The following is a 25578-nucleotide window of genomic DNA, read 5'->3' as shown; positions in this document are numbered from 1 at the left end:
CACTCTCACATAACACCAGAACCAGGGGACATCCGCTAAAATTGAGTGTTGGGAGAGTTAGAACAGACAAAAGAAAATATTTCTTTACTCAGCGTGTGGTTGGTCTGTGGAACTCCTTGCCACAGGATGTGGTGATGGCGTCTAGCCTGGACGCCTTTAAAAGGGGATTGGACAAGTTTCTGGAGGAAAAGTCCATTACGGGTTACAAGCCATGATGTGCATGTACAACCTCCTGATCATAGAGGTAGGCTATGTCAGAGTGCCAGATGCAAGGGAGGGCACCAGAATGAGAATCTGGTGCGCTCCCTGGGGCATTGAGATACAGGAAGCTGGACTAGATGGGCCTATGGCCTGATCCAGTGGGGCTGTTCTTATTCTTGGCCTTCAGTGAAACCTTGTCTGCTCTTCCTTGCACCCTGTATTTATTATATGAATTTCAATATTGTGGGACTATTGCAGCTTGCATCCCCCGGGGGGAATACCAAATATCCAGTTTGTGGCATTTTCCCACATATTTGTGGTGATATCCCAAGACCTGTCCAAGTCTGATCAGGATGGAAGAATGCATGCATCATTTTGTCTGCATTACTCCCCCTTCTCTAGACTTGAAAGTACAATCGTATTTTCCTCTCTTGCACCCCAATCAACTGCATGAGCAGGGAGGGGATTTGAGGCAAGTGAGAGGGGAGACCTTGGCTTCTTCAGCTTGGATCCAAGTTCAAGCTAAAGAAAACCATTCAGGACTAGGGCCAACCCTGAGAGGTGGGCATCTGAAGCAGGGGCCAGATTTCTCCCCCTTTTTAAAGCATCCTCTCGCCCCTGCCTCTGCTGACTCCCTCCTATATTGCTTTGCCCACTTCTTCAAAACAGAGTAGAAGAGAATTCTGTTTCCAGTATTCTTCCACCTGGCTAAGTTTAAAGAAGTAGCTGGACAGTGGAGGAGGAGGAGGAGGAGGAGGAGGAGGGAAGAGATAGTGGCATAAGGGACTAGTGCTGTTTGTCGTGTAAGTGCTATTAGGACAGGATTGCAATGGCTCCCTCCCAACTTCTCACCGATAGAGGAATTGGAAGGGGACCAATGCTGTCCCAAGCGAGACCTCCCAAATTATGGGGCTCATGGTGGTTACCAAATTCACCTTACCGTAGGGACAACTCTGTCCAGAACTAATATAATCTTTTATTTAGAGTGAGTGATATGAGCCATTGAGATTCAAATTCTTGATCCAGGAAATACAAAACTTGGTGACAGCACCCAAAAATTGTGAGTGTGCTGTTCTGTTTATTTGCTGATTTATCCAATAATGTATACTTTTTTATTTAAGAGGCACCTCTGTGATGGATGCTGTAGTATACAATGGACAACTGCCTCTACTATTGCCAAGGCTCCCACCTTCTTCATATTTTCAACTTGATGATTCAGATATAGATAGTTGTATGTAGGTAAACATACTGTATTTTTAAATTGCTTTAAGCGGATTAACATTCAGACAGTTTAAGGAAAATCAGGACATCAAGCCCAACGTGCTGAGCTACATGGTATTCCTTAACTTCATAAGCTAGATGACTTACAGTGTGTCATGGACATTTTATGACATGCTGTCTTCTATGAATAAAAAGCAAGAAAACCATGGAATGGAATTTAGCTTGCAGAGAGAGAGAGAAATGATGGAGGGAAAAGTGAAACACCACTATTGTTACAAGGAGGGACTGGTGAAACAAACTGAAGGAAACCCATCTCCCAGTGCTAATGCAGCAGAATCCTATTGAATCCCACTTGGTGAGGCTTTCTGACTCCCCAGGGTCACTGCTTTGGATGTTCAGTTTTGGCACAGCAATAGACCCTGACACATTTATCTGTGAAAGATTATGGGTACTATTGTCTGAGAAGGAATTTGGAGAGTATTAGCAGTTCTGAAAAGTCACGTAAATACCATATGTATCAGTTATTTATGTGAAGCAGTCTCTGTCTTTGAATTTCTCTCTCCATACAGCAAAGAAGTTATCTCTCTTACTTGGGAAGTTAACATGCAGCACTTTAAAGGTCTGAAGGAGCAATGATTGCATACAAAAAGTATATTTAGCATAGTAAGCTATTTTTTGTGGAAAGTTCAGTGTACTTGTCATTGTGATTCTATTAGACTTTGATATACTGAAGTCTCTTTTATATTAAAAGTGCTTTAACTTTTGTTTTGTAGTGTGCCTTGGTTTATGAGTGTGCATCTCCTGAAAACACCAGGAGTAAGGACAACTTACCTTTGCTAAATGCAGGTATGTTTGCTAGTAATGGCAGCAATTTAAGTTTAATCTTAAACTGGTTTTATAGAGTTGGTGGGAAGAGGCAAAGAAGCCAGTCCCATGTTCACATGATTTCTAAAAACTCATCTCTTTTTCTAAGCCAGTGTATTTAAATAGCAGAACTACTGGTAATATTGCCCCATTTACCTTAAATAATAATTTTTTCACTTTGCTGTTATGTGCAAAGTATTATGTAATTTAGAGGTGTATTAATTATGACACATACTTAGAACTGTTATAATTTATAAGCCCTTGTGTATTTCATTATTTTGTAGAATTCATGCAAGAGAAGATGCATGAATTTCTCATACTTGTGCTTTATGTTTCACCAGTGGATGGGCTTGGACACACCCAGGTTTATGATGTTGGAGTTCTGTATTTCAATATCTTGAGTTGTTTGTTATATTCTTTGCAACTCTGGAAGTGGAATAGGAGGAACAAACTTCCCTGGTTGATTATAACAATCTTGAATGCAAGAAGGCCATTGGCAATCATCTTGAGTATTTTTCTTGATATATAGAGTTCAAACCCCAAGTGAGTTATGAAGCACTTAGTGAGTGAATAGGAATGAGGAATGAATGGCTAATCTCATAGATGCTCATCACTATTCCATTTTTATCTCAAAGGATTTTGATTTTACTGCTATTCATATATCAATTTGGAATCTTAAAATTAAAACAATTTCTCTTCTCTACATGCGTTTTATGAAAATGTGATATTTTTTTAAAAGAAAGAAAAGATTCCAGGAAGGCTTATGACCATGTTAAAGGAAGTGGAGGCCCTCTAACTATCTTACATCTTCACTGCTACTTCCCAGACAAAGATGTTGCTTCTCTTATTTCTTTTCATAAAGGTCTCCATATCAAACAAATGCAGTAAAATAAGTGAATGCTGACAAAGAAGGAAGTCAAAGTACTCCTCCCTACTCAGCCTATTTTATGCAGGTGTTCATCTAACATATCTTATAATAATAGGTACACTCAAACTTATGTGAAATTCATCAGAACCTTTAAAATTACTAACGGTCTATATATATCAGAACCTATATACATCAGAACCTTTTACCGAGATAAATTACTAAAGGCCTATATATATAATTTGATATGAGATGAATGATGAATGAAAAATGATATGAAGAGATAAATTTAGAAGAGGAAATTGATTAAGATATGTAATGATTTATTAGTTTTAGTGATATATGATGATATGTGATTTCCTGCACCCTCTTTTGTGTGTTTTTTGTTTTGTTTTTTTGTGTTGTGTGTTTGTTTATATTTGTTTTTGAAAAGTTGAGACAGAAGATTTTGTCATCCTGTCTTCTTCCCAGTCTAAACTAGGTACAACATTTATCCACAGATATTTTGGGTCAACTGAGGACATTATCTCAATGTCGTTTTTTAGCCCAGGTGTATAATTTCCTGGTCAAGTTTGAGTGGGTGTAGGTGTATGGAAGTGTGCAATAGCTGAGCAATATTTTATGTCATGTTATAATCAATAAAGATGGTTTTAACTGCTATAGTTGTTCCGAGGCGACTCCTAACCCCAGAGTGGATAAAATCCCACTTCAAGGAGGTGGGAAATGGAAGGTCTTGACAAACTCTCCCCTTTTTTCTGGCAGGACAGGCCCAAATTCAGACCTGATGTCTGCCATGGACCTAACAGGAGGTGGCGCAAGTCCGAGAAGACACCCATAGGCGCCAGCAGCCCTTACCCAGGGGTAAGGGAAAAAGTTTCCCCTTGCCTCTGGCTAAGCCGCTGCTGGCCACAATCCTGCGCTGGATGCAGCGCAAGCCTCCTGGCTTACCTGTTCCATTGCAAGTTAGGATTGCACCCTTAGTTGACCAAGCAGAGCAGCGAGAGTCTGCTCCTTACAGCCAGGGAATGGGGTCAAGATCCAGCATAACCAATGGATACTGGCCCCGCCTCCCATTCCCAGCCCTTCTGCTCGTCCAAGGGAACACCTGCTGATAGCCTTCCCCCACCCTGAAATGCCTCCTCCCCACCTCCTCCCTGCCCTCCCACTCCCCCCTAACCCCTGTGTTGGCTGAGCTCAGCGAATGCAAACTTACCGTGCCAGGCCTAGATCCAGTGTGGGGAGGCCAGCACAACTCCTTGCACTGGCCTCCCCAAATCTAAAGTCGGCGCAGCCTTGCCTTATGGCACGTTTGCAACACCCCCAAGTCAGCACAAGTGACTTGTGCTGGCCTAACCTGGGGGTTAGGATAGTGCTGTAAAATATGGATGTGCATATGTACTTGGAATGCCAATCTCATACAAAGCAATTATTGTACATGGATATTTGGTGTATATGCCACTGTACACCCAGCTTATATTTGTAGCTTATAATCTGGCAAATAATATACATACAGACATCTATTACTGCACTAGATTGGCGTTTTTTATCCTTGTATAACACAATGAAGAACTATTTTAAAATGAAAATATGCAATTGCATTTTTTGTGTGTATATGATTAAGGATGTCATTCTACAGAAGTGCATGAATCTCACTGATATGCATATGTAGGTCTGTATTTGATTCAAAACAGTAACTCAAACAATGAGCATTTATAAAATGAACCCTTATTATTATGCAATACATATATTTACACATAAAGTGTAGGGTGCCTGAGTTACATAATAATTATATTTGTCTGAAAAAATAGACTACAGCACATGAAAGCTTAAAGGAATCTGTTACCCCTTAAGGTGCCATAATTTTATTTGATGTTTCTGCTGCAGTCTGATAAAATGGCTGTTCTCTTTAGTGATTTCAATAACTATACCGATTTCAGTAAAGAAAAAAAATTCTTTTCTTCTGAAGAGTTCAGTGTGAACATCAGATCCTATTTCATACACGCATGAATGTGAAACTGATTTATACCAAGTCAACACAGTGTTACCTACACTGACTTGGCTGCAGCTCTCCAGAGTTTCAGACAGGCCTATCTGAGTCCTACCTGGAGATTCTGGTGATTGGACTTGGGACCTTCTGTCTGCAAAGTAGGAGCTCTGCCACTGAGCTGCAGCCTCTCCCCAGTCTAGTACAGTGATTTTCAACCATGTGCCATGACAACAGTGGTTGAAAATGGCTGATCTAGTATGAAAGTGTATTAATATGTCAATATAAATCATCTACAGCAGTGTTTCTCAAACTGTGAGTCGGGACCCACTAGGTGGGTTGCGAGCCAATTTCAGGTGGGTCTCCATTCATTTCAGTATTTTATTTTCAATAGATTAGCCTTGATGCTACCATGGTATGTGACTGCATTTGGGGAAATGTTACAGACCTGTACTTTTAACAAGCTACTATGTATATTCTTTTAACAATGATAATAAACGGGACTTACTCCTGGGTAAGTGTGGATAAGATTGCAGCCTAGGATTGTTAAAAATGTTCCTGCTTGATGATATCGCTTCTGGTCATGACATAACTTCTGGTGGGTCCTGACATTCTCTTTCTAAAAAGTAGGTCCCAATGCTAAATGTGTGAGAACCACTGATCTACAGTGTCTATTCATACATCTTTTGCACCAAGGCTTTCAATAAAAATGTATCCAGTTTGCCCTCCCTATGATACATTACATGTCCACAAATGGCAAATTCCAAAGCAGCATTTAGTTTTTAAAGTGTGTGCATATGAATCATTCGTAGCATCTGTGTAAGGTGTGCTTCATGGATCATTTTGTAGATAGGTTGCAGAAGTGAAATCTAACGTCTCTCAGGAGAAAGTAGTAATATAGGTTGCCAAATCCCCTGTAGATGCCCTTTTCAAAGGCCACAGTTTTTTCAAAGACTATGGATAGCACTGTACTCTATTGCTTTGAGTGCTTCGTTGATGCTCCTTGATAGTTTTTAAAGAACTAGCAGAATGAAATCTTTTGCAGATTTTGGATCATTGTGTACTGTATCTTGTAAAGAATCAGAGAAAGAAGAGTCCTTTTCAGGCATTTGGATCACACATACAGTAAATTTGTATAGGGGTTAGGATGGAGCCTGCTGTTCTCTTATACATACTCCCTGTACATGCGATATGAATACCTGAAAAGGTCTAACTGGAGTCAGCGGTAAGAACAAAGAAATTTCTCACAGTCATTATAGTGAAAACTTAGAAGAAATGGATGTGAAATATAGCTTGGATTTACCACTTCTGTGCAAGAAGAAAAATCCAAACCTCAGATACTCCATTCTCAGCCTGACACAGGTAGACCTATCAGAGTAAATTGCAGTCTTTTTCTATATTACCATTGTGATTTTGAAGCCCTTTTCCCAGACTTTTCTCACTGGTCAGCCTTTGAAGGGTTCCTTTTTTTCCTTATTTATGAACCATTCCTGGAGAAAAGTATGATTAATGAATGGTTCTTCAGATTTTAACTATGGTCACAGATTGGCTTCAAAGAAGTTTTTAAAAACTCTTATTAGACCCATGTTCTGTGTTTGGCAGTAGTCTGTTTCAGAAGTTTGATGCCGTATGCAACGTCTGTGACTAATGCAAGGACTGCCCTCACTCTTCAATAATCTCCCTGCTCTTTCACATCTCTAAATCTTTGTTGGCTTTTCTTCTCCAGTTTTCTATTTAGTTGTGCCTCTCCTACCACTTTCCTTTAGCCCTTGCTGTTGATTTTGTCAGGATTATGACAGGGGCCTACTGGAGAGATATATTTCTTAACCACTTTTGGACAGAACTCGATTTAGAAATATCTCCTGTGGTTGCTGTGGGAACATTCATCCCTCCTGCTTCTGGAAAACATGTCAGTTCATTGTAGCAATATGGCAATGCTAATGCCAGCATTGGTGTACAGGTATCAAGTGTATGGAACCAGCATCCAACATGAAGTCTTAAATCTTTTGAGTAGATACTTTAACTCTATAATGATGGTGATCCTTCTGGGACAACAAGAATATGTTGGTAAAGTACATAAAGGATTGCAAGTAACATATAATTTGTCTGCTAAGGAATGTTTCTTGTCAACTGATTGTCCTTTGTGAACAATGTAGATTTATTCTGTCTCATTGAACGGACTCTCACTATTCCTCCCAAAACGGATAGCTGAACACAATGGTAAAACCTGTGTTGCACATCAATGCTAAATTTTTCTTGTTGTTTCTTGTAACGTGTGGATCACTTTGTCTCAAACCAGCAAAGACTTTCAGTATAGAAACATACCTGTAGTGTAGAAGCACACCAGTCTAGAAGCACCTGAGTGCTTATAGGTGCTTATCACTTTGTAGCATGCCAGAGAGCTTGACAGTAGATGTTCGGGGGGGGGGGGGGGAAGTGAGAAAGAGAGATGCCTATGTAATGTACATGGCAATGAATTACTTCAAATAACCTATTTTATGTATATCTTAAAGGAGTTATTTAAATGCATTTTCATGTGCAACCATCACATTTAGCATCACTTTTATCTAGACATGGAGTCAGAATATTGCCATTCATAGCATGTGGTCATAATACTATCAAATGTTCACTGAGATTGCACTGTTTATTTCTGAGCTAAGTTTTTTTTTAGCCTATGAATCTGTGCCAGCAATTCTGAGCTTTTAATCTTATTGCAGCTGAAGTGATAAATCCAGCATCTACTGTACTAAGTAGAATTTAATTGTCTTCTGTTTGGGTAACATAGCCGATGGGGCTTTGCTTTTAATTTATTGGAATGCGAATAACAAATTAAAGACAGGATAAATTTGTTTTTGGAATTCAAAATAAGTTTTGAAATGGAGACAAAGAAAGATAAATAACTTGGGTGCTAAACTACTGTGATAACTTTGAACAAAAAAAAGTATATAGCCACAATTAAGCAACCCCATCAATTTTTTTCCCCTTTGCAGTGTTAAAAAACCCGATTTGTAAGTTGTATCGATTCCCCACTTCTGACAACAAGTGGATGTGTGTACGAGAACAGATGTCTGAGAGTACTCTTTCTTTTCATATTCCTAAGGAACTCATCAACCTGCATATAAAGGAGGATATGAGAAGGTAAGAGAAAGCAGCGTGAAAAGGGAAGATATAAAATTGCTATAACATGGGTAGTAGAAGTTCCCTGAAATAACCAAATCCTGTAATAAGAATTCAGGGTTGCAACCAGCTTAATCTGATACTTGGAAATTAGAATTTCCAGTTCTCTATAAGTGTTCAGCTCAGGTCTATTAGCCAGACATTTTATAGTGAGAAGGCTCAAGTGGTGAGTTGCATTATCATTTATTATGTATTTATTTATATACCCCTTTTCACAAAGCAGTCAACATAGCAGAATAAACCAATAAGTGGTTTTATTCTTTGAAAGTGAAATCACTGCTTTGGGGCAAATCTCCTCAGCAAGGTGATCTTCAGTTTAAGCCATTTCTGCTCCACGTTGCATATAGACAACAGGGACCAAATGTGTGGACCAGGCAGAAATGGGTTAAAAAGCATTGTGGTGGGAGTGAATTTCCCTTTCTTTGTGCACCCCAATTTTGACCAGGATTTCCTACCCCCATTGCTGTTTTAAAGAAAAAAAGAGAGACCATTCAGGTTGGACACTCATCTCAAGAGCAAGCACTTACTCATTAGTGTAGTTGGGCCTTAGGCAAGCTACTCACTCTCCACTGCCCATTTGCCTAAAGCAGCTCTCACCAAACTACAACCTGTGGGCTGGATCCAGTGTTAGGTGAGAGCTCCCCACCATCACCAGTGAGCAGCGCTTACCATTCTACTGCACTGCTGCTTCGTTCGTCATCTGATCTGGGTGCAGGGGGACACTGGACACTTGTCTGTCCAGATATCCTACTGCACAACCTTCTGGGATGCTGGGCAATAGACTTGACTGCCCAGAGCATCCCTGTGCCCAGATCAGTGAAGAACAAAATGGCAGAATGGTAAGCACTAGTCAAGACTACATGGGCTTTTTTGTAGCAAAGCACTTTTGTTTTAAAAAAATTCGACAACTCTTGAATTGCTCTCCTTTCCCAGAATATTTTAAAGACTCTCTTTATACTTGAAGCATGTTGTACATGAAGCATGCTTGAATTCTTTAGCAGTTGCATAATTTATGATTATAGGGTCACGATATGCTTGCAGCTTGATATGAGGTCAAAATTGTTGCTGATTCTTGCACATTAACATTTGATGCCATCAATTTCAATGAAATGGTAAGGGTCAAAGTGGAGGTTTTGGAGTACAAAGGAGGAGGGAGAAAGGAGGAAAAGTGGGAACTTAAAGCAACAGGTGCTAAGCATGCAGTCAATGTTGACTTCGCATGAGACAACAATTAAAAACAGTGGGTGTTTGGTGGATCTTTGGCAAGGCTGCACCACAGACCAAGATTACCTGTCCTTTTCTGTGAGGCCTTGCATTGCAGGGGCCATAGCCGCAAGGGTGCTGGCCCATGCAAACCTTCCTGATTCAGAGAGTCTCATAGACAGAAAGGGCTTTGAAGCAAGTCATTAGCATATAATGAAGCAGTAGCTTTGAAGGGAGCAGGGCAAGGGAGCTGAGATGCCTTTCTTTGAGGGGAGGGGCACATAGAGAGAAGGAAGCACTCTACAAGGTTGGCTGACCAACCCATGCTGGCTCCATGGTTTCAGCAGTGCTTGAGGCGATGAAGAAAGCTGGAAGGGAAAGGAGACTGTGAGGTGTTACTGGTCCTGGGTCCCAGCTGGCACAGTGATTCTCAGAGGGAGGCTGGAACAGGGGTGATTTAGTGCAGCACCAGTGGGTTAGTGATCCATGTTCAACAAGGCACTGTACAGATGGTAGAGCAAAGAACAAATAATACACAGCTCTAAAGCCAAGGATTTTTATGCAGTTTCTATTCCTATTCTGTTGAGTAAAAGCTGGGACCTTGGTATCTATTGATTTGGTATCCAGTGATTTGACTTACCACTGATACCAAGGTCCACCTTTAAATGCCTTGTAACAAGGGGGGGAAAACATCAAAATCCAATTTCCTGCTGTTAAATAATTATAACTTCATTCCTTTAGATTCCATTATTCACCCCATCTAGTGTCTATACCAATACATTGTGGGGCAACAATAGAAGAGCAAGTAACCTGGAAGCTATTTTTCCATTGATTTGGTATCCACTTTTTTATCCACTAGGGTTCCGGAACCTGTATAAAGCAAAAATAATGTATTGTGCTTGTTTTTCTATTTAATGGTCAAATTAAGAATATGGTTTAAAAAAACAACCAAGTTGCACCCTGCCAACAAGCAAGCCACCAACTCTACAGCTGGTGCTGTAGCTACTGAACAAGCCACAGTCAGATTCTGCAACTACTGACACTTCTATCAAGGCTTTCAGTGCAGGCTCCCTGGTTGCTTGGGCAACAAGAGCACTGGAGGGCAAGCTCTGGGTTGGAAAGTGGGCGAAGCTACACATGCCAATATGCCTAACTCCAGTACAAAAGCCAGAATAACTCTTTTCCATATTAAAGCAGCACTGGGGCAACAGGGGAAGGGTCCCCAGATGATGTTGGCAGTGTCCTCCTGGGCAGACAAAGAGGGATGACTTTGAAACACAACACAGCAGTTCCTCATGTACAACAAGCTAGGATCCCACCCCTCCAACCTGGGGGCACAGGAACCCCTACTGAGTTCCTGTGGGATTTACATCTAAATATGTATTCTTAGAATTGTAGTTGTAGAATGTTTGCTCGGTTAGCTATTAAACATTACAAATTGCAACAACATTCTGTATCTACCCAGCCCTAACTACACATCCCTAGCTGTTAAAGTCCCAAACAGATTAATTCCCTTTTCTCCTCCCACAGTGTTCTGCTGCTACTTCTTTCCAATTGTCTTCCACAACATTCTGATTAAGAATACAGTCAAAAATGTGCTTTTAAAATCTTTTTTTTTTTTTACCAAAGTTTAATTTAGGACTAAACCCTCCCTCTGCTGAATGTTCTATTTAATATACTCTGTTATCTTTATAATACTGAAATGAGAAGTATTGTAGGTATGCAGAGCCTGTCCTATCCTACTGAGATATGTAAGCCAAGCAAACTATAAAGCTAATGATATAAATCTAGCAAGTGGCCATGGATTTAGAAAGAGGTGTTTGCATGTGTGTGGTTTTAAAAAGATTCTGAGAGCTATAGTCTGACTTCAAAAATATGTAAATGATATACAGTATAACAAGAACAGCATACATCTGCATTGAAATAAGGGTTTAGCTCTTACACGAAGAGGATTTCAACCTTTTGTGTGAGGTTTGGCCCTCTGCTCTTGGTTTCAGATTAACCTTTAATATGGCTACCATCTGTAACTGCCAAATCATAGCTAGCTTCATATAAACTTGACCTTAAGGCAGGGGTGCTCACACTTTTTTGGCTCGAGAGCTACTTTGAAACCCAGCAAGGCCCGGAGATCTACCAGAGTTTTTTTTACAATGTTCGCACCATCATAACATATAACATTTATGTGTACAATGTATGTTGGTGTACCTTGAGCCCCACTGAGTATAACAGGACTTACTCCTGAGTAGACATGCCTAGGATTAGGCTGTGAGGCTGCAATCCTAGCCACACTTACCTGGGAGTAAGCCCCATTGAGTACAATGGGCCTTATTCGCGGCGTTTCCTCCCAGAGGCACCTGAAGGGGGGGGTCGGCACTTCGCGATCTACTCAGTTTGCCTCGCGATCTACCGGTAGATCGCGATCCACCTATTGAGCACCCCTGCCTTAAGGAATTATCCTAAGAGGCAACCACACGAACCTGTAACATCAGCAAATAGAATGTTGCAACTTGCGCTGTTTGTGGTAGAGCAGTTATCAGTGCACCCAATCTTCTTGAAAGCCATTTCGTGCCAGGATGGACAATACTGTATTGGGTGGACCATTCATTTTGCTTGAGGCAAATACATGTCCAAAATAGAGCAAGTTGCTAGCAGTCAAGGTTTGCAGCAAGGTACTGAATTTAAAAATAAAACAGGGAAATAAAGTTGCTATCTACCTGGTGACTTTTCAGTTGGCCTGTTTCTCTTGTTTCAGTTCATGATACTTTTCAGTTTCACTGTTAGCTGAAATGCATCCAAATAAAAATGACTCAGTGAGTGAGTGAGTGAGAGAGAGAGAGAGAGAGAGAGAGAGTGTTGATTGTGCAAGGAGACACCCTGATACAGACAGGCTGATTCAATGAATCCAAGAATATTTGATTAGAAATGTATGCATGTGTAACATATACTATATACCCAGCTCTTCCTCCAAACAACACAGAATAATTCTTATTGGTTCTCAGGCAGCCTCCTATTGAATCAATGCTCAGGAACAGTCTTGCTTAGCTTTATTGTGTATACACAGCATGTGCACGAATAGCAGCAAGTTCCATTGTCTCAAGAAAGGGGCACAGCTACCTGGTAAAGCAGCCAACCTGGTAAAAGGCACTTCAGAGTTGATACTCAAGCATTCAGCCAGTGCCAAGAGCTGCAAATGTAATTCTGTAAGGCAGGTTGTGACCTGTCCAAGACAGCCATGTCCCCCAGATCTGGATCAGTTTGGGTGCCCTACCATCAGTATTTCTACCTTGTCTTGAATGGGCCTCACTGTTAAACAGAACATGAATGACTTCAGGCAGTGACTGACCTATCGGCTTAATGTAGTTGTCCAAAAAGCATGAATAATGAGAAAGAACCCCATAGGATCTCATAGAAATTTCCTGTGGGGAAATATTGTGCTCTCCTCACACCATCTTTGAGAACTTTTCTGCCAGGTAGAAGTAGAATCACATAATGGTCTTCTTTCCAAGACAAGCGATCCAGAAGGATAATATAACTGATGGTATCAAAAACCTCCAAAAGGATCAACAGGATCACTCACTCTCCTGATGTATCTTCCACCAGGTTAAGGCCAATTTGTCACCACCTCTCAAAGCCATCGTTAACTCAGTTTAATCCATTTCATCTAAAAGTACCTAGAGCTATTGAGCCACTGCCTGTTCACTGCCACTGTTTGACTAGAAAAGGCAGATTAAATACAGATCTATAGTAGTAGTAGTAGTAGTAGTAGTAGTAGTAGTAGTTGTTGTTGTTGTTGTTGTTGTTAACAGTATTTATATACCACTTTTCAACAAAAAGTTCACAAAGCGGTTTACAGAGAAAAATCAAATAACTAATGGCTCCCTGTCCCAATAGGGCTCACAATCTAAAAAGATGCAAAAGAACACCAGCAGGTAGCCACTAGAAAAGACACTGCTGGGGTGAGGAGGGCCAGTTACTCTTCCCCTGCTAAAAAAAAGAGGAGCACCCACTTGAAAAAGTGCCTCTTACTCAGTTAGCAGAGGTTACCCAGTACAAAGGGAGGGAGGAAGTATTTTCTGTAAACAGCCTTACAACTGCTTAGTGATCAGAACCATTTCTTACCTGTGAGAAGTACTGAATTATAATTAGCAATAGCTGATTCAACTTCCCCAGAAAGTCTTCAGCAGCTGTGATAGACAGAGGTTGAACAGATACATTGTAGAGTAATAGCTCCAAGCACTTTGTTTGCATCCTCTAGTGTTGTCAGCTGAAATGCATCCAACACCATAGTACAAGAAAGGAGGCACCTCTGTTCAGTGGGGCATCCAGCAAAACTGTCATAGCTTTAGTTATCAAACTATGTTTTATGTCTTCGAACAATGCTGAAATGATCTCTGTTTCAGTCAGGTCAGTCCCCAAATGAGTGAACTGGGAGGCTGCTAAAGAATTTTCTTTTATAATTTCAGTGACATGATTGTTTTTTTTTCTGATTGTTTCACATAGCACTTGGAATTGCCATACTGACATGCTAGTATGTAAAGGGAAAAAAGAGGATTGTTGCATAAGATGACTTTTTTAAACTTAAGCTCAACATGGTTGAAGTTGTTATAATGCAGGGAGTAATTGTTTGCAATCCAGTGCAAATTAGTAAACCAGTGTTTCTCAAACTGTGGGTCAGGACCCACTAGGTTGGTTGCAAGCCAATTTTAGGTGGGTCCCCATTCATGTCAGTATTTTATTTTTAAACTTGATGCTACCATAGTATGTGACTGCATTTGGGGAAATGTTACAGACCTGTACTTTTAACAAGCTACTATCTATATTATTTTAGCAATGATAGTCAATGGGACTTGCTCCTGGGTAAGTCTGGGTATGATTGTAGCCTAGGATTGTTAAAAATGTTCCTGCTTGATGATATCGCTTCCGGTCATGACATAACTTCTGGTGGGTCCTGACAGATTCTCATTCTAAAAAGTGGGTCCCAGTACTTAAATGTGTGAAATCCACTGAAATAGTTTTAAAATCTCCTTTAGTGTGCTCTTTTGCCTGTGGACTCTACAGCTATGCCTTCCATTTTGTGAACACTTGGGCATGGAGAGATACCAATTCATTTTCACTGGACATTGGACATAAAGTGGTAGTAACCTTTTAAACAGGCATAAAGTTAGCCAAAAGGTATGATTCTGCAAATCTTAAGTCTAATGTCACTGGCATGGGATTAGACTTGAGTCTGAGAAGACATGGATTCAAATCTACCCCTACCTTCATGTGCCCTTGAGCAAAGCAGGCTCAGTTTTTAGTTTGTCCTCTGTAAACATAATGCCCTACCTCATAGAGCAGTGTTGGATGAGTAGTTAAAAAATGTAAACTTTTGCACACTGTGTAAAAAATAAATTTAACTTATACTATTTGAACTATTTGATTAGTTGTGTATGTTCCTTGGATTGATGTCATGATTCTTAAACAATTTTTTTTTTTTCATTCTAGGAATCAGGACCTTAAAGAACTTGGGGAACTTGCTCCACATTGGGACAATATGCGCAAAAGTGTTGTTGCACACTGTGATCAAATGTTGACCCTCTACCAAGACATGCTTGCAGAGCTTGGAAAGTACACAGGTATGAACATGTTCTCACTGAACAGCTTAAGTAATGATTTGCCTCCTCATCATTCTGCATAAATATTTGCCATAGCCCCTGTTCTGATGATACTTTTCCCCCTGAGGAGAAATTGGAAGTGGATTTTGGGCATGCATATTTCCCCCCTCCCGGTCTTCCCTCCTCACTTAACATTAGAGAGGAATGAATACTGGAGTCAAAGATTTATTTGAATGCAGGATCTTCCAATGTCTAGGACAGTGGTTCCCAATTGAGGATGTTCCTGACAGTTGTGATGCCTTGCAGCTGGAATCGAAGCCCTGTGCAGCAGAGCTGACAAAGGAAGGGAATCTATGAACGGTTTCTGCCACTACCACCTCCTGGTGTAGTTGGGGGAATGTGGTGAGGCGGTGACTGTGGTGTACACATGTTAAAATATACACCAGTACAGCAAAAAAAAGGATGAGTTTTGGCAGTGCACACTGCCTGGTGTTTGGGGCAAGACCTACGTGTCTTTCTGAAAATAGAACCGGATAGCTAATGAAATAGAAAAATTAGAAAGAGCATAGAACTTTGTTATCGAAAACATTTTTTCGTTTATTCATATGGTAATTTTTCTATGGCTACAATCCAGTACACACTTACCTGGGAGTAAGTTCCATTAACTTGTCCATTATATGGGCAGGAAGTGTGGATATGGGCAGGAGGTCTGGTCTATAGAGCCTCCGTTTGCCTGAAGATAACATCCGAAGGTCACCAGTTCGAGGCCACCTGCACTGTGAAAGGCGAGACCTTGAAGCAGCTGACAAGCCGAGCCGAGTTATGCCGAGTTATTCCACCTGCTCTTTGGCAGCTGTCAGCCTGTGTGGGAGGAAAATGGAGGCCAGAATGTGATACCAGATCATAAAAGATCCATCTGAAATGGTGTGGCTCTTGAAAGACAGAACCTTCTTCAATTGTAAAAATCCCTATTGGGATTTAGTATAGCCTGCCTATGTAAACCGCCTTGAATTAAAGTCTGAGGAGAAATCTGACGACCAAGAAAGGCGGTATATAAATACCTGTATTATTATTATTATTATTATTATTATTATTATTATTATTATTATTATTATTATTATTATTATTATTATGTAGATGTGCACAGGATTGCACTGTAAGTAGCTGTATTCCATCCTCAGTTTCCTAAAAGAGCAATGATGACTGGAAAGACATGTTTGCCTTTCCTTGTTTGAGGAACAAGGAAAGCATTTTACAGCTAATTCATTGGTTCCCAAGCATTTCAGCATTGTGACCCACCTTGTTCTCTGTGGTGGGTCATGACACTGCTGGCCAGAATGACTTACTGGGGAGCTTCCAGAGCCCGCTTCAGGGTTGTGCCAGGCCAGCAACCCATTATGTTGCCTCTGCGGGCTTCAGAATGGCCTGCAGAAGCCTCCAAAAGCTACTTCCAGTAAAACTGGAAGTTATCTCCACAAATTAGAAGTACTGCAGAAACTCACCGATAAGTCGATCTCACAGATAAGTTGAGGGCAGGTTTTGAGGCAAGAATCATAGAATTTTCTATGACCCTTGGATAAGTCAGGGTCATAAACTTGGGGGGGGGGTGTCTGATTATAGTTTTGTCTGATTTTTATCCTAGGCCAGATCCTGAAAAATAACCTATCAGTAATTGTTACCTAAGAACAGCCTCACTGGATCAGGCCATAGGCCCATCTAGTCCAGCTTCCTGTATCTCACAGCGGCCCACCAAATGCCCCAGGGAGCACACCAGATAACAAGAGACCTCATCTTGGTGCCCTCCCTTGCATCTGGCATTCTGACATAGCCCATTTCTAAAATCAGGAGGTTGCACTTACACATCACGGCTTGTAACCCATAATGGATTTTTCCTCCAGAAACTTGTCCAATCCCCTTTTAAAGGCATCCAGGCCAGACACCATCACCACATCCTGTGGCAAGGAGTTCCCCAGACCAACCACATGCTGAGTAAAGAAATATTTACTTTTGTCTGTTCTAACTCTCCCAACACTCAATTTTAGTGGATGTCCCCTGGTTCTGGTGTTATGTGAGAGTGTAAAGAGCATCTCTCTATCCACTCTGTCCATCCCCTGCATAATACCTAAGAACTGACAGTCTCTAATTTATTAAAAATATAGTAAAAGATCAAAAGATTCATTTTTATTAATAAACTTTTAAATTCTGGTCTTCACCATCTTTTTGTAAACACTATCAAAGAGTAACTGCACTGTAAACAACATACTAATAGAACAGTGGTTCCCAGCCTGGGGTTCGTGTACCCCCAGGGGCACTCAACAGGACCTTTAGGGGTACTTGAAAGAGAATGGAATAATGGCAGTGCTCCAGAATGCAGGGCCAGCAAGGCAGAAGGTAGTTGACTGTGAAAGCCCCACCAATAGCTAATTTTTGGTGATCAATTCATGTATGAACCAGTGATTGAAGACCAGCACAGGAAAAAAACTAAAACATAAAAAGTGATCTATCACTCAGAATTTCTCAGGATACTTCTGATGCAAAACAGTGCACAGGCAGAGTCTTCTGCTCTTAAGCCAGAAGCTCTACATATAACATACAACTTTGAACACAACTGGGAGTGTGCAATTCAATTCACAGCAGAGACAAGCAACAGCAAATGGCTGTGACCAAGTGCAGCTGCACATAGCTGAAACCCTATTTACTCAGAAGCAGACCCATTGCTTTCCCTGGGTGTTATTCCTAAGTAATGGTGCTCTGAATTGTAGTTTGTGAGACAATTGATGGGAGTGTTTCCACTTTCAGGGAAGGTGCATCCTGCAGCTGCAACAAGCCCACCCTCACCTGGTCTGAGGGCTGTTTCTTCCTCTTGATTTACAGCAGGATCAAGGCTGTCAGGGGGTTTCCTGGTCAGTTTCCCTGATTGCATGGCTTGTAAATAGGGGGCAGAGAAAGAGGGACAGTGGGGAAGGGAGAAGAGAAGGGGGAGAAAACAGTATAACAGAGTGAAGGCTGGTGGAGGGAAGAGAGGGACTGGGGCTGAAGGGCAGAGAGAACCAGGCAGTGCAGGAGTGGGGGCGGGAGGGAGGGAGGCTGTGTGGGGGGCTCCCCTCCTCCCTCTTGCTCAGAAGAAGCAGATGCAGAGCTGTAGACTCTGCATGAAGAAGCAGCCTTCCTGTCTCTCTCCCTGTCTTCAAGCTACAATCTTTTCCTGGGAGTAAGCCCCACTGACAATAATGGAATTTACTTTTGAGTAGGCATGCACAGGGTGGGGCTCAAAGGCTGCCACCCTATGCGCACTTTCCTGGGCGTAAGCCCCACTGACGGCACGCATGGGATGCACTCCAGGCTCCTGCTCCCCTTTCCTGTCCTTTTGAAGACTAGCAGGGGCAGAGGAGGAGGAAGTCAGAGACAAGGCTCGGGGAGCCTGAGCGGGCAGGACTGCAATGCCCAGGAGCAGCAAGGAGGAGGGAGGGAGGCAGGCAGGCAAGCGGAGCAGCTCCGCCGGGCTCCCCGAGCCAGGTGGGAAGGAAGGAGCGGCAGTGTGCCTAAAACAGCCCTGACTCCAAGTGGCCCCGCAGATAAGGCGAAGGGTAGGTGCAGGAGCTATCGGTTGGGACAAATTTATCGCCCTGTAGGCGAGTATCTACGGTAGCTTTCAGAGGTGTCTGTGGGCCATTCTGAGACCTACAGAGACGAATAGAGTGGGTTGCCAGCCCAGCGCAACCCGGAAGAAGGCTCCGGAGGCTGCCCAGTAAGTCATTTGCAACCTACCGGAATGGCTCCAGTACAGCCTGACAATATCAGGGCAGGCATGAGGTTCCAACTTGTAACCCACTGGTGGATCATGACCCATGCTTTATGAAGCCTTTGGCTAATTGTATGTTCCAAGCAATATATCAACAATTAAGTTAGTATTAATATGACCATTGAGATAGCTTTCCCATTGTCCCCAGTAGCTGATAAATATGCCAATATTTGTGCTTGTTTGTCCCATGCTTGAAAACAAATCTGGTATTTTAATTGGCATTTTTGTATGTATCAGTTTCAATCCAAAAAATCATACTGATTTTAATCACTTGTTCTTTAAGGAAATAAAATGAGACCATATGTCCTGATTAAAACTGAAAAATGATATTATAAAAGTCCAGTTTTGTTTTTTTAAAGAGCCCAGTTTCAGGAAAAAAGTACAGAGATTTTATCCTTCATTCCCAATGTTGCTTAAATATGCAGTTTAACAGAGAAACATCATGGCACACTGCAGCCAGTAAAGCACAGAAGGTACACACGGTTGTTTCCACAATATTTTTGATTCTGTTTTGCATATTTCTGCTTCTGTTATGTACCCTGTTTGAAAACATCTTTAAGGGCATAATGAGAAAAATGGAAATGTATATTTGCTTTCATTTGCTTGAAGCTATCTTCTTAATTTAGGTACAATGCAATCATAAAAGTTTTCACGTCACATGAGAAAAGCACATACAACTAAGCTGTGATTGTACATCTAGACCAGGGGTGCCCAAACCCAACCCTCGAGGACTCCCGTTTCGGCCCGCAAGTAGCCCCCAGTTTCCAATGAGAATCTGAAGACTTACTGGAGCCCTTGCTGGCCCAATGCAACTGTTCTCAGTGTAAGGGCGACAGTTTGACCTCTCGCATGAACTGTGAATGAGAGATCCTTCCACTACTTGCTGTTTCAGGACTGTGATGCTGCAGCAGCCGTGAAGGAAAGGCCGGTCTTGCTTTGTGTAAGGACTTTTATAGGCCTTGAGCTATTGCAAGACCTTCATTCATTCATAGAAGTTCCATCTCTAATATATTCATTTATGTAAATATATGTAAATTTATTCAAATTTGAAGTGTAAATTGATTCTTTTTTATTCCTGGCCCCCAACACAGTGTCAGAGAGATGATGTGGCCCTCCTGCCAAAAAGTTTGGACACCCCTGCCCTAGACACCCAGCTGCAGGCTCTGTTGATTAATATCATGAATAAGTAACAGGAAAACATTGTTACATACTTACATTCCCCCCCCCCAAGAAAATGGTCATTAAAGAAATGTAATTCAGCAGCCAGTCCAGGAGGTTTCTCTGTCCTTTTGTGATAGAAACATTGCTTACTCTGTGCCAGGATGCCAGAATTTATGGCCCAGCCAATCTGTCATTAGACAGCCACTGCATGTTCCCATATACCCATGAGAATAACGATTCATAACATTATTTCTTCTGCACAGTGGGTTATTATATGCTGCGGTGAATGCAAGAGTCTTTTGTTTGTAGAAACTCTGCGTATTATTTCACTATAGACTTCTTTCTTGACATGAGGTTGCTGGTTGCGATTGAACAAACTAATGCAGCATGGTGTATATAAGGAGCTGACAAATTCCTCAGACAGTCCAACGGTCCAGTAAGAGTGATTCTAGGTGTTGGTTTCTCTATCAATGATAATGGCAATTAGGAAGCACCTGTGTGAGAATGTGGTGCTACCATTCCCAAGTGCTGTTGTTGGTCTTTTGCACTTGCATCAAGGTGCAAGGTCTTTTGCACTTGCATCAAGTGCAAGTGTCAGGCATGCAGATTAATGCTTGCGGACGCCAGTCTAGAACCATGCAATTGGTGCATAAAGAAGAATTTGCATATTTTTGCATAAAAACATAATCTAAGCAGATTATGTTCTCCCATGTATTTGTCTTAGTTTTTACGTTTGTGGTGCTATTTTTTTCCATACATGCATTTGCTACTTTGTGTTCCTTCTTTCAAAGACCTCAGAGCTGCATCCTGGCCGTTCTCAGGGAGTTTTTGGTCCAGATACTACTGGGGCCCAGTTCTACTTTAATTTCAGTGGAGAAATTACATCATTTTGAGTAGCTCCCATCTGGGCTGTAACAAAATTACAGATATTTATTACTAGAAATTGTATTTGCTGTGACTAAACATGTAGGTCACAAAATCATTTCCATTCTTTTTCTCAGTGGATTTAAAAGCTTAGAATAAGACTTGGGCCTCCAAATCTCATCATTACAAGTTAAAAATTGTTTTCCGTGGATTTGCTGAAAGAGTCATCAAATGTATTGTGTTTGCTGGTGTTCTGGCCCTACTTGTTTTGTGTGTTTTTTATACATGGGCATTGGGCTCTCTGAACTCTGCTTTACAACTTTCCCTGGAGAGCCCAATTGTGGAGATGACTGCAGTGGGCTGGTGATGCAAACTAGCTCATCTGCTTTATGGGGCAAGTAATGCCAGATATGTCTTTGGTCTGTGTTCACTTGCAATTTGCTGTGTAGTTTGTTCCATGAACTTCTGATCACTGCTCATTCTATTTGCCAGAAATAAAAGGTTCGGGAGATAGATGGATGTCCATGGCTACATGTTAAGTGTATCTCATATCATTACTGTTAGTGTATATATAGTGTATATATATTCCCCTGGGGGCTGGGGATAAGAATAGGCCCTCAGTTTGGCTGTACTTGTCGTAAGATGCAACTAAACAGCCACCGGGTAGATGGACTTGATAGCCTGGGAAGGCAGCTCATCTGAGAGAAGGAAAACTCTGATCCCAAACCTTCACTGCCTTGTGGCTACATCCAGTTATGGAAAAGTCTTCAGGAGTCAACCTCGAGGCAAAATCCGGAGCCGAAGTCCCTGAGGCAGTGTTACGTGAAAATCCCCTTTTTCCTTTTAAGTTGTGGTTTTATATCTGGTTATGTTATTATGGACTAAAATATCATACAGGCCAAGCAAACAAGCCCAATTTCCAAAACCCTGGTAAAAGTCACAAGTTTACACAACCTCTACCTCTCCATGCACACAGCAAGAAAGACTTTAGCAACAAAGACTCTAGCAACAAAGTCTAAAGCATTGTATTGTTTTAAGAAAGGGTCTCCTGATCCAATCGCTGTTATGCAAACCCATTAAACCTCAACACACAGGACAATCAAGTCAAGTTAAGCTCATGGTGACCACATCCCCATCCCCCAGTCAAGGAATCTGGAAGAGTTAATTGTTGTCTCAATCACTGTAAATTGTTGCCTATGTCTCATTGTTTTAACTCAATCACCGTATGCAGATTTGAACAGCCGGCTACCCCCCCCCCCCCCACCAGGAGGCCAGCCTTTGCTGATAGCTGACTCCTTGATCATCCTGTTTTTCTTGCATGCTCCACATGCCCCACTGTGTGTAGTGAGCATGCACATCCAGGACAGCTTTAGGCCACATCCGGGTCATTCAGGTCAGCATCCAGGTCAGCAAAAAACTCTTTTAAGAGAAGGCTGGCACATGCTAGCTCTCTCTGGCTGCCCCTCCAAGGCAGAGGTCCTCCATAGGACTCTCCATCTCCCCACCATCTGCTTCTCAGGACAGGTAACTATATCTTGCGTCTGGAACCTTTTCCCTGCTTCCCCCCCTTTTTCTCCCCTTCTCTACCCATCTTTAGTCAGCAACTGGGTTATGCAGACCAGGGACCCCTAAAATCTTCCTGTACGAATTTCCCTTTTCCTGATCTCCTCGGATGCACCAAATACTGCTCACGTGCAACCACCAGAAGCTAGGTACATTAGACACAAGTACTAGAAACATATACTTATCAATTTTCCATGTGCATTATGTATACCTGTGTGTTTTTGCAATAAAAATATAATCCTATTGAAAGTTATCTTTCTCCCAGTCTCTTTTCAAGCTAAAAAGGAATTTCTTTGCATTACGCTGTCTTGTTATCTAGCCTGCAATCCTGAAGTTTCCAAAAGGGTAATATAATAATTCCCCTTAAAACATAACAGCCCTTTTGGTAACATATTATTGGTGGCAGCAGTTCATGGCTGAACATAGTCACGTTCTGGCAACTCCTGCGATGCCGCTGGAACCAACCGTATTGGCTTCTGCCTTTCCATTGAACCATTTCAACGACGTGGAGTGGGGGGATTTGCTGCATGGTTAACAGTCTATCCTCCATATCTACTTTACCCAGGCTTCGCGCACTGGAGAGGACACTCTATTCCAGAACCACCATTCAGAGCGCGATTCCATAGACTTCCGAGACTGAAGGATGCCAACAAGGAAGTGTATATATGTGTGATGTTTGGACTGTGGGTTTTGGCAGTTGATATTTATGGTCGCTCATGAAAGCGACCAAAGGTGTCGAACATGACATCATAAGTTACCATGTTCAGCCATGAGCTTTCTGTGTGGTCATAGTCCATTAACTATTTCATAATTTGATATCTCACCTTTTAGCACAAAACCTTTCAAAGCATCTCTATCTAAGCATACTGTATTGAAGCATAATGTGAGGATATTACATGTATGCAGTACAGGACTGTTGTGAAAGTTATAGTGGACAATGGTAATCCATTCTGGAAACACCATTGTATTTTGAAATAATTTTAATCTGTAATTTGAAGTCTATTATAATTTGAACCTAGTAATGCATTGTTTTGGTAATTTGTTTCAATATGTCAGATGTTGAAGTTTTTGCCACAGAACTAAGCTATCGCTATCTCTAAAAGGTGCCTGGGCCATGGTTATCAGTTTACACAATGTTGTAATTATAAAACACAAACTACAAGGCTGTATTCTTTGCTTAATATTATTATTAATTATTATTAACAGTATTTATATACCACTTTTCAACTAAAAGTTCACAAAGCGGTTTACAGAGAAAAATCAAATAACTAAATGGCTCCCTGTCCCAAAAGGGCTCACAATCTCAAAAGATGCAAAAGAATACCAGCAGACAGCCACTAGAACAGACGCTGCTGGGGTGAAGTGGGCCAGTTACTCTCCCCCTGCTAAAAAAGGAGCACCCACTTGAAAAAGTGCCTCTTGCCCAATTAGCAGGGGTTAATATGCACAGCTACAATGCTAAAAGTCATGGGCAAAACATTAGGAAATGAAAATCTTCATAGACCATGGCCATTAAACCCAAACAGTTCTTACTGCTACACCAGTAGTACCAGCCATGAAAGCCTTAGGTTATATGTCAATATTAAAAATGCTGCTACTACTAAATGCTTTCATTTGTGTTGCTCATTGGCTTATCTGTCAGCCACAAGGTCTTGTTGACAGCGGTTCTGAGGCCATTGTAAAGTGAATACCTTACTGTATAGTAAACCTTGTTTTACTATGGAGAATCTACTGAAAAGTGATTTGATTGTAAAGTGAACCTACTGTAAAATGAGGGTCCCCTGTATATTGTTATATAATACAGAAATCCTTGGTAGTGGTGGAGATCAATACTTACCAACTTTTTTATGGTTGTGCCAATGCAAGAAAATAATCCCTGGTCTTGTTTGTACAGATAGCATTGTACTTATTGTAGCACCATTCTCCTATCCTTTCCCCACTGTGTTATCTTCCCCCACCCCCATAATCTTGTTCTTGCAAGGCCTTGTGCAAATTGGATCATTGTGAGGCCTGCTTCCTGCCTTTCATTAAAACTGTACCATGTAAAGACATCCATGTTGAAAATACTGTATTTGACAGTAGCTGATAACTTGCTGTAACAATCATACATGTGTATATTTTACTCCATACCACCAACTGGGAGTCTATGATAAACCACAGCATCTCAGTAGGTATCAAACAAGGAAGTATATATATGTAACCATTGCACATGGCAATATATACCCACATCATCTCCTAATTTTTTAAACCAAAGTACTTTCCAAATGAGTTTAGAAAAAATGTGAAGCTGCCCCTGAAGTTTTAGATAGCTAACGCTATGTTCTAATGTGTTTAGCAGACACACAAACCTGATGTAGTTAACTGTGGAATCATTTCCAATTTGCTGTGGACTGATTTTAAACATCTAAGAACCTCTATCACTGAGCAGGGGGTAGGGGGTGGGTTGCAAACAGTTTTGTTCTGTGAATTAAAAGCTGTTCTGCTGAGGCACATGCTGAGAGAATTTGTTTGCAAACCATTATTTTCTTAATACACAAAAAAGGTAATTTTAAAATGTTGCTAACATGCAAGTATTCTGCCATTTTAAGACAGAAAACATCTGGTGGGCACTTCAGATGATCCTTTAAACTTTTCCTTTCCAGGCTCCTCATTCAAATCAAGCTGCAGTAAGGGGGAAAAGACACTAGAATTTGTTCCAGTCAATCTACATCTGCAGAGAATGTATGTGCACAGCCCTCGGTTAAAAGGTAAGCGGCGCTCCCAAAACAGTTTGCTGGTTTGTAATTTGTTTCAAGTCTTGCCCCAAAGCCTGTTTTTCTTCCTATTAAATGCAGACTTCGAAAGGTGAGCACTTCTGCTGTTGAAAAGCCCAGAACATATTGAATATTGCTCATTGAACAAAAAAGTTCAGTATTTCATCATATTTATCTTCAAGTAGGGCTACTTATTCTTGCAATTGTCCTAAGTCATGATTGCATCTTGTAACTTTCAAGTCTGTGCAGATATACACAGTGGGCAAATATATAGTCACGATGCTGACTGCATATGAGAATTGTGGAAGCTGTAGTTCAAAATTTTA

The 25578-nt window shown here is 41.3% G+C and overlaps 1 protein-coding gene across 5 annotated transcripts in view; it reads left to right on the top strand.

The window, feature by feature from the left end:
- The window catches only part of INPP4B (inositol polyphosphate-4-phosphatase type II B), a 338885-nt gene that overhangs the window by 211132 nt on the left and 102175 nt on the right, over window positions 1-25578 (top strand). For all 5 annotated transcript variants that reach the window (XR_010794649.1, XM_066631736.1, XM_066631738.1 and 2 more), the window contains 4 exons: window positions 2196-2268; window positions 8126-8273; window positions 15000-15130; window positions 25142-25246. Coding sequence is in view for 4 of the 5 variants with exons in the window: in XM_066631736.1 (XP_066487833.1) it covers window positions 2196-2268; window positions 8126-8273; window positions 15000-15130; window positions 25142-25246 (457 nt within the window). In the remaining variant the exon portion in view is untranslated. The remainder of the gene's footprint in view (window positions 1-2195; window positions 2269-8125; window positions 8274-14999; window positions 15131-25141; window positions 25247-25578) is intronic.

This window comes from Tiliqua scincoides, chromosome 6 (assembly GCF_035046505.1).
Source record: "Tiliqua scincoides isolate rTilSci1 chromosome 6, rTilSci1.hap2, whole genome shotgun sequence".
Lineage (NCBI taxonomy): Eukaryota > Metazoa > Chordata > Lepidosauria > Squamata > Scincidae > Tiliqua > Tiliqua scincoides.
Note: the sequence above shows the minus strand (reverse complement) of the source record. Positions and strands in the feature narration are given on the sequence as shown.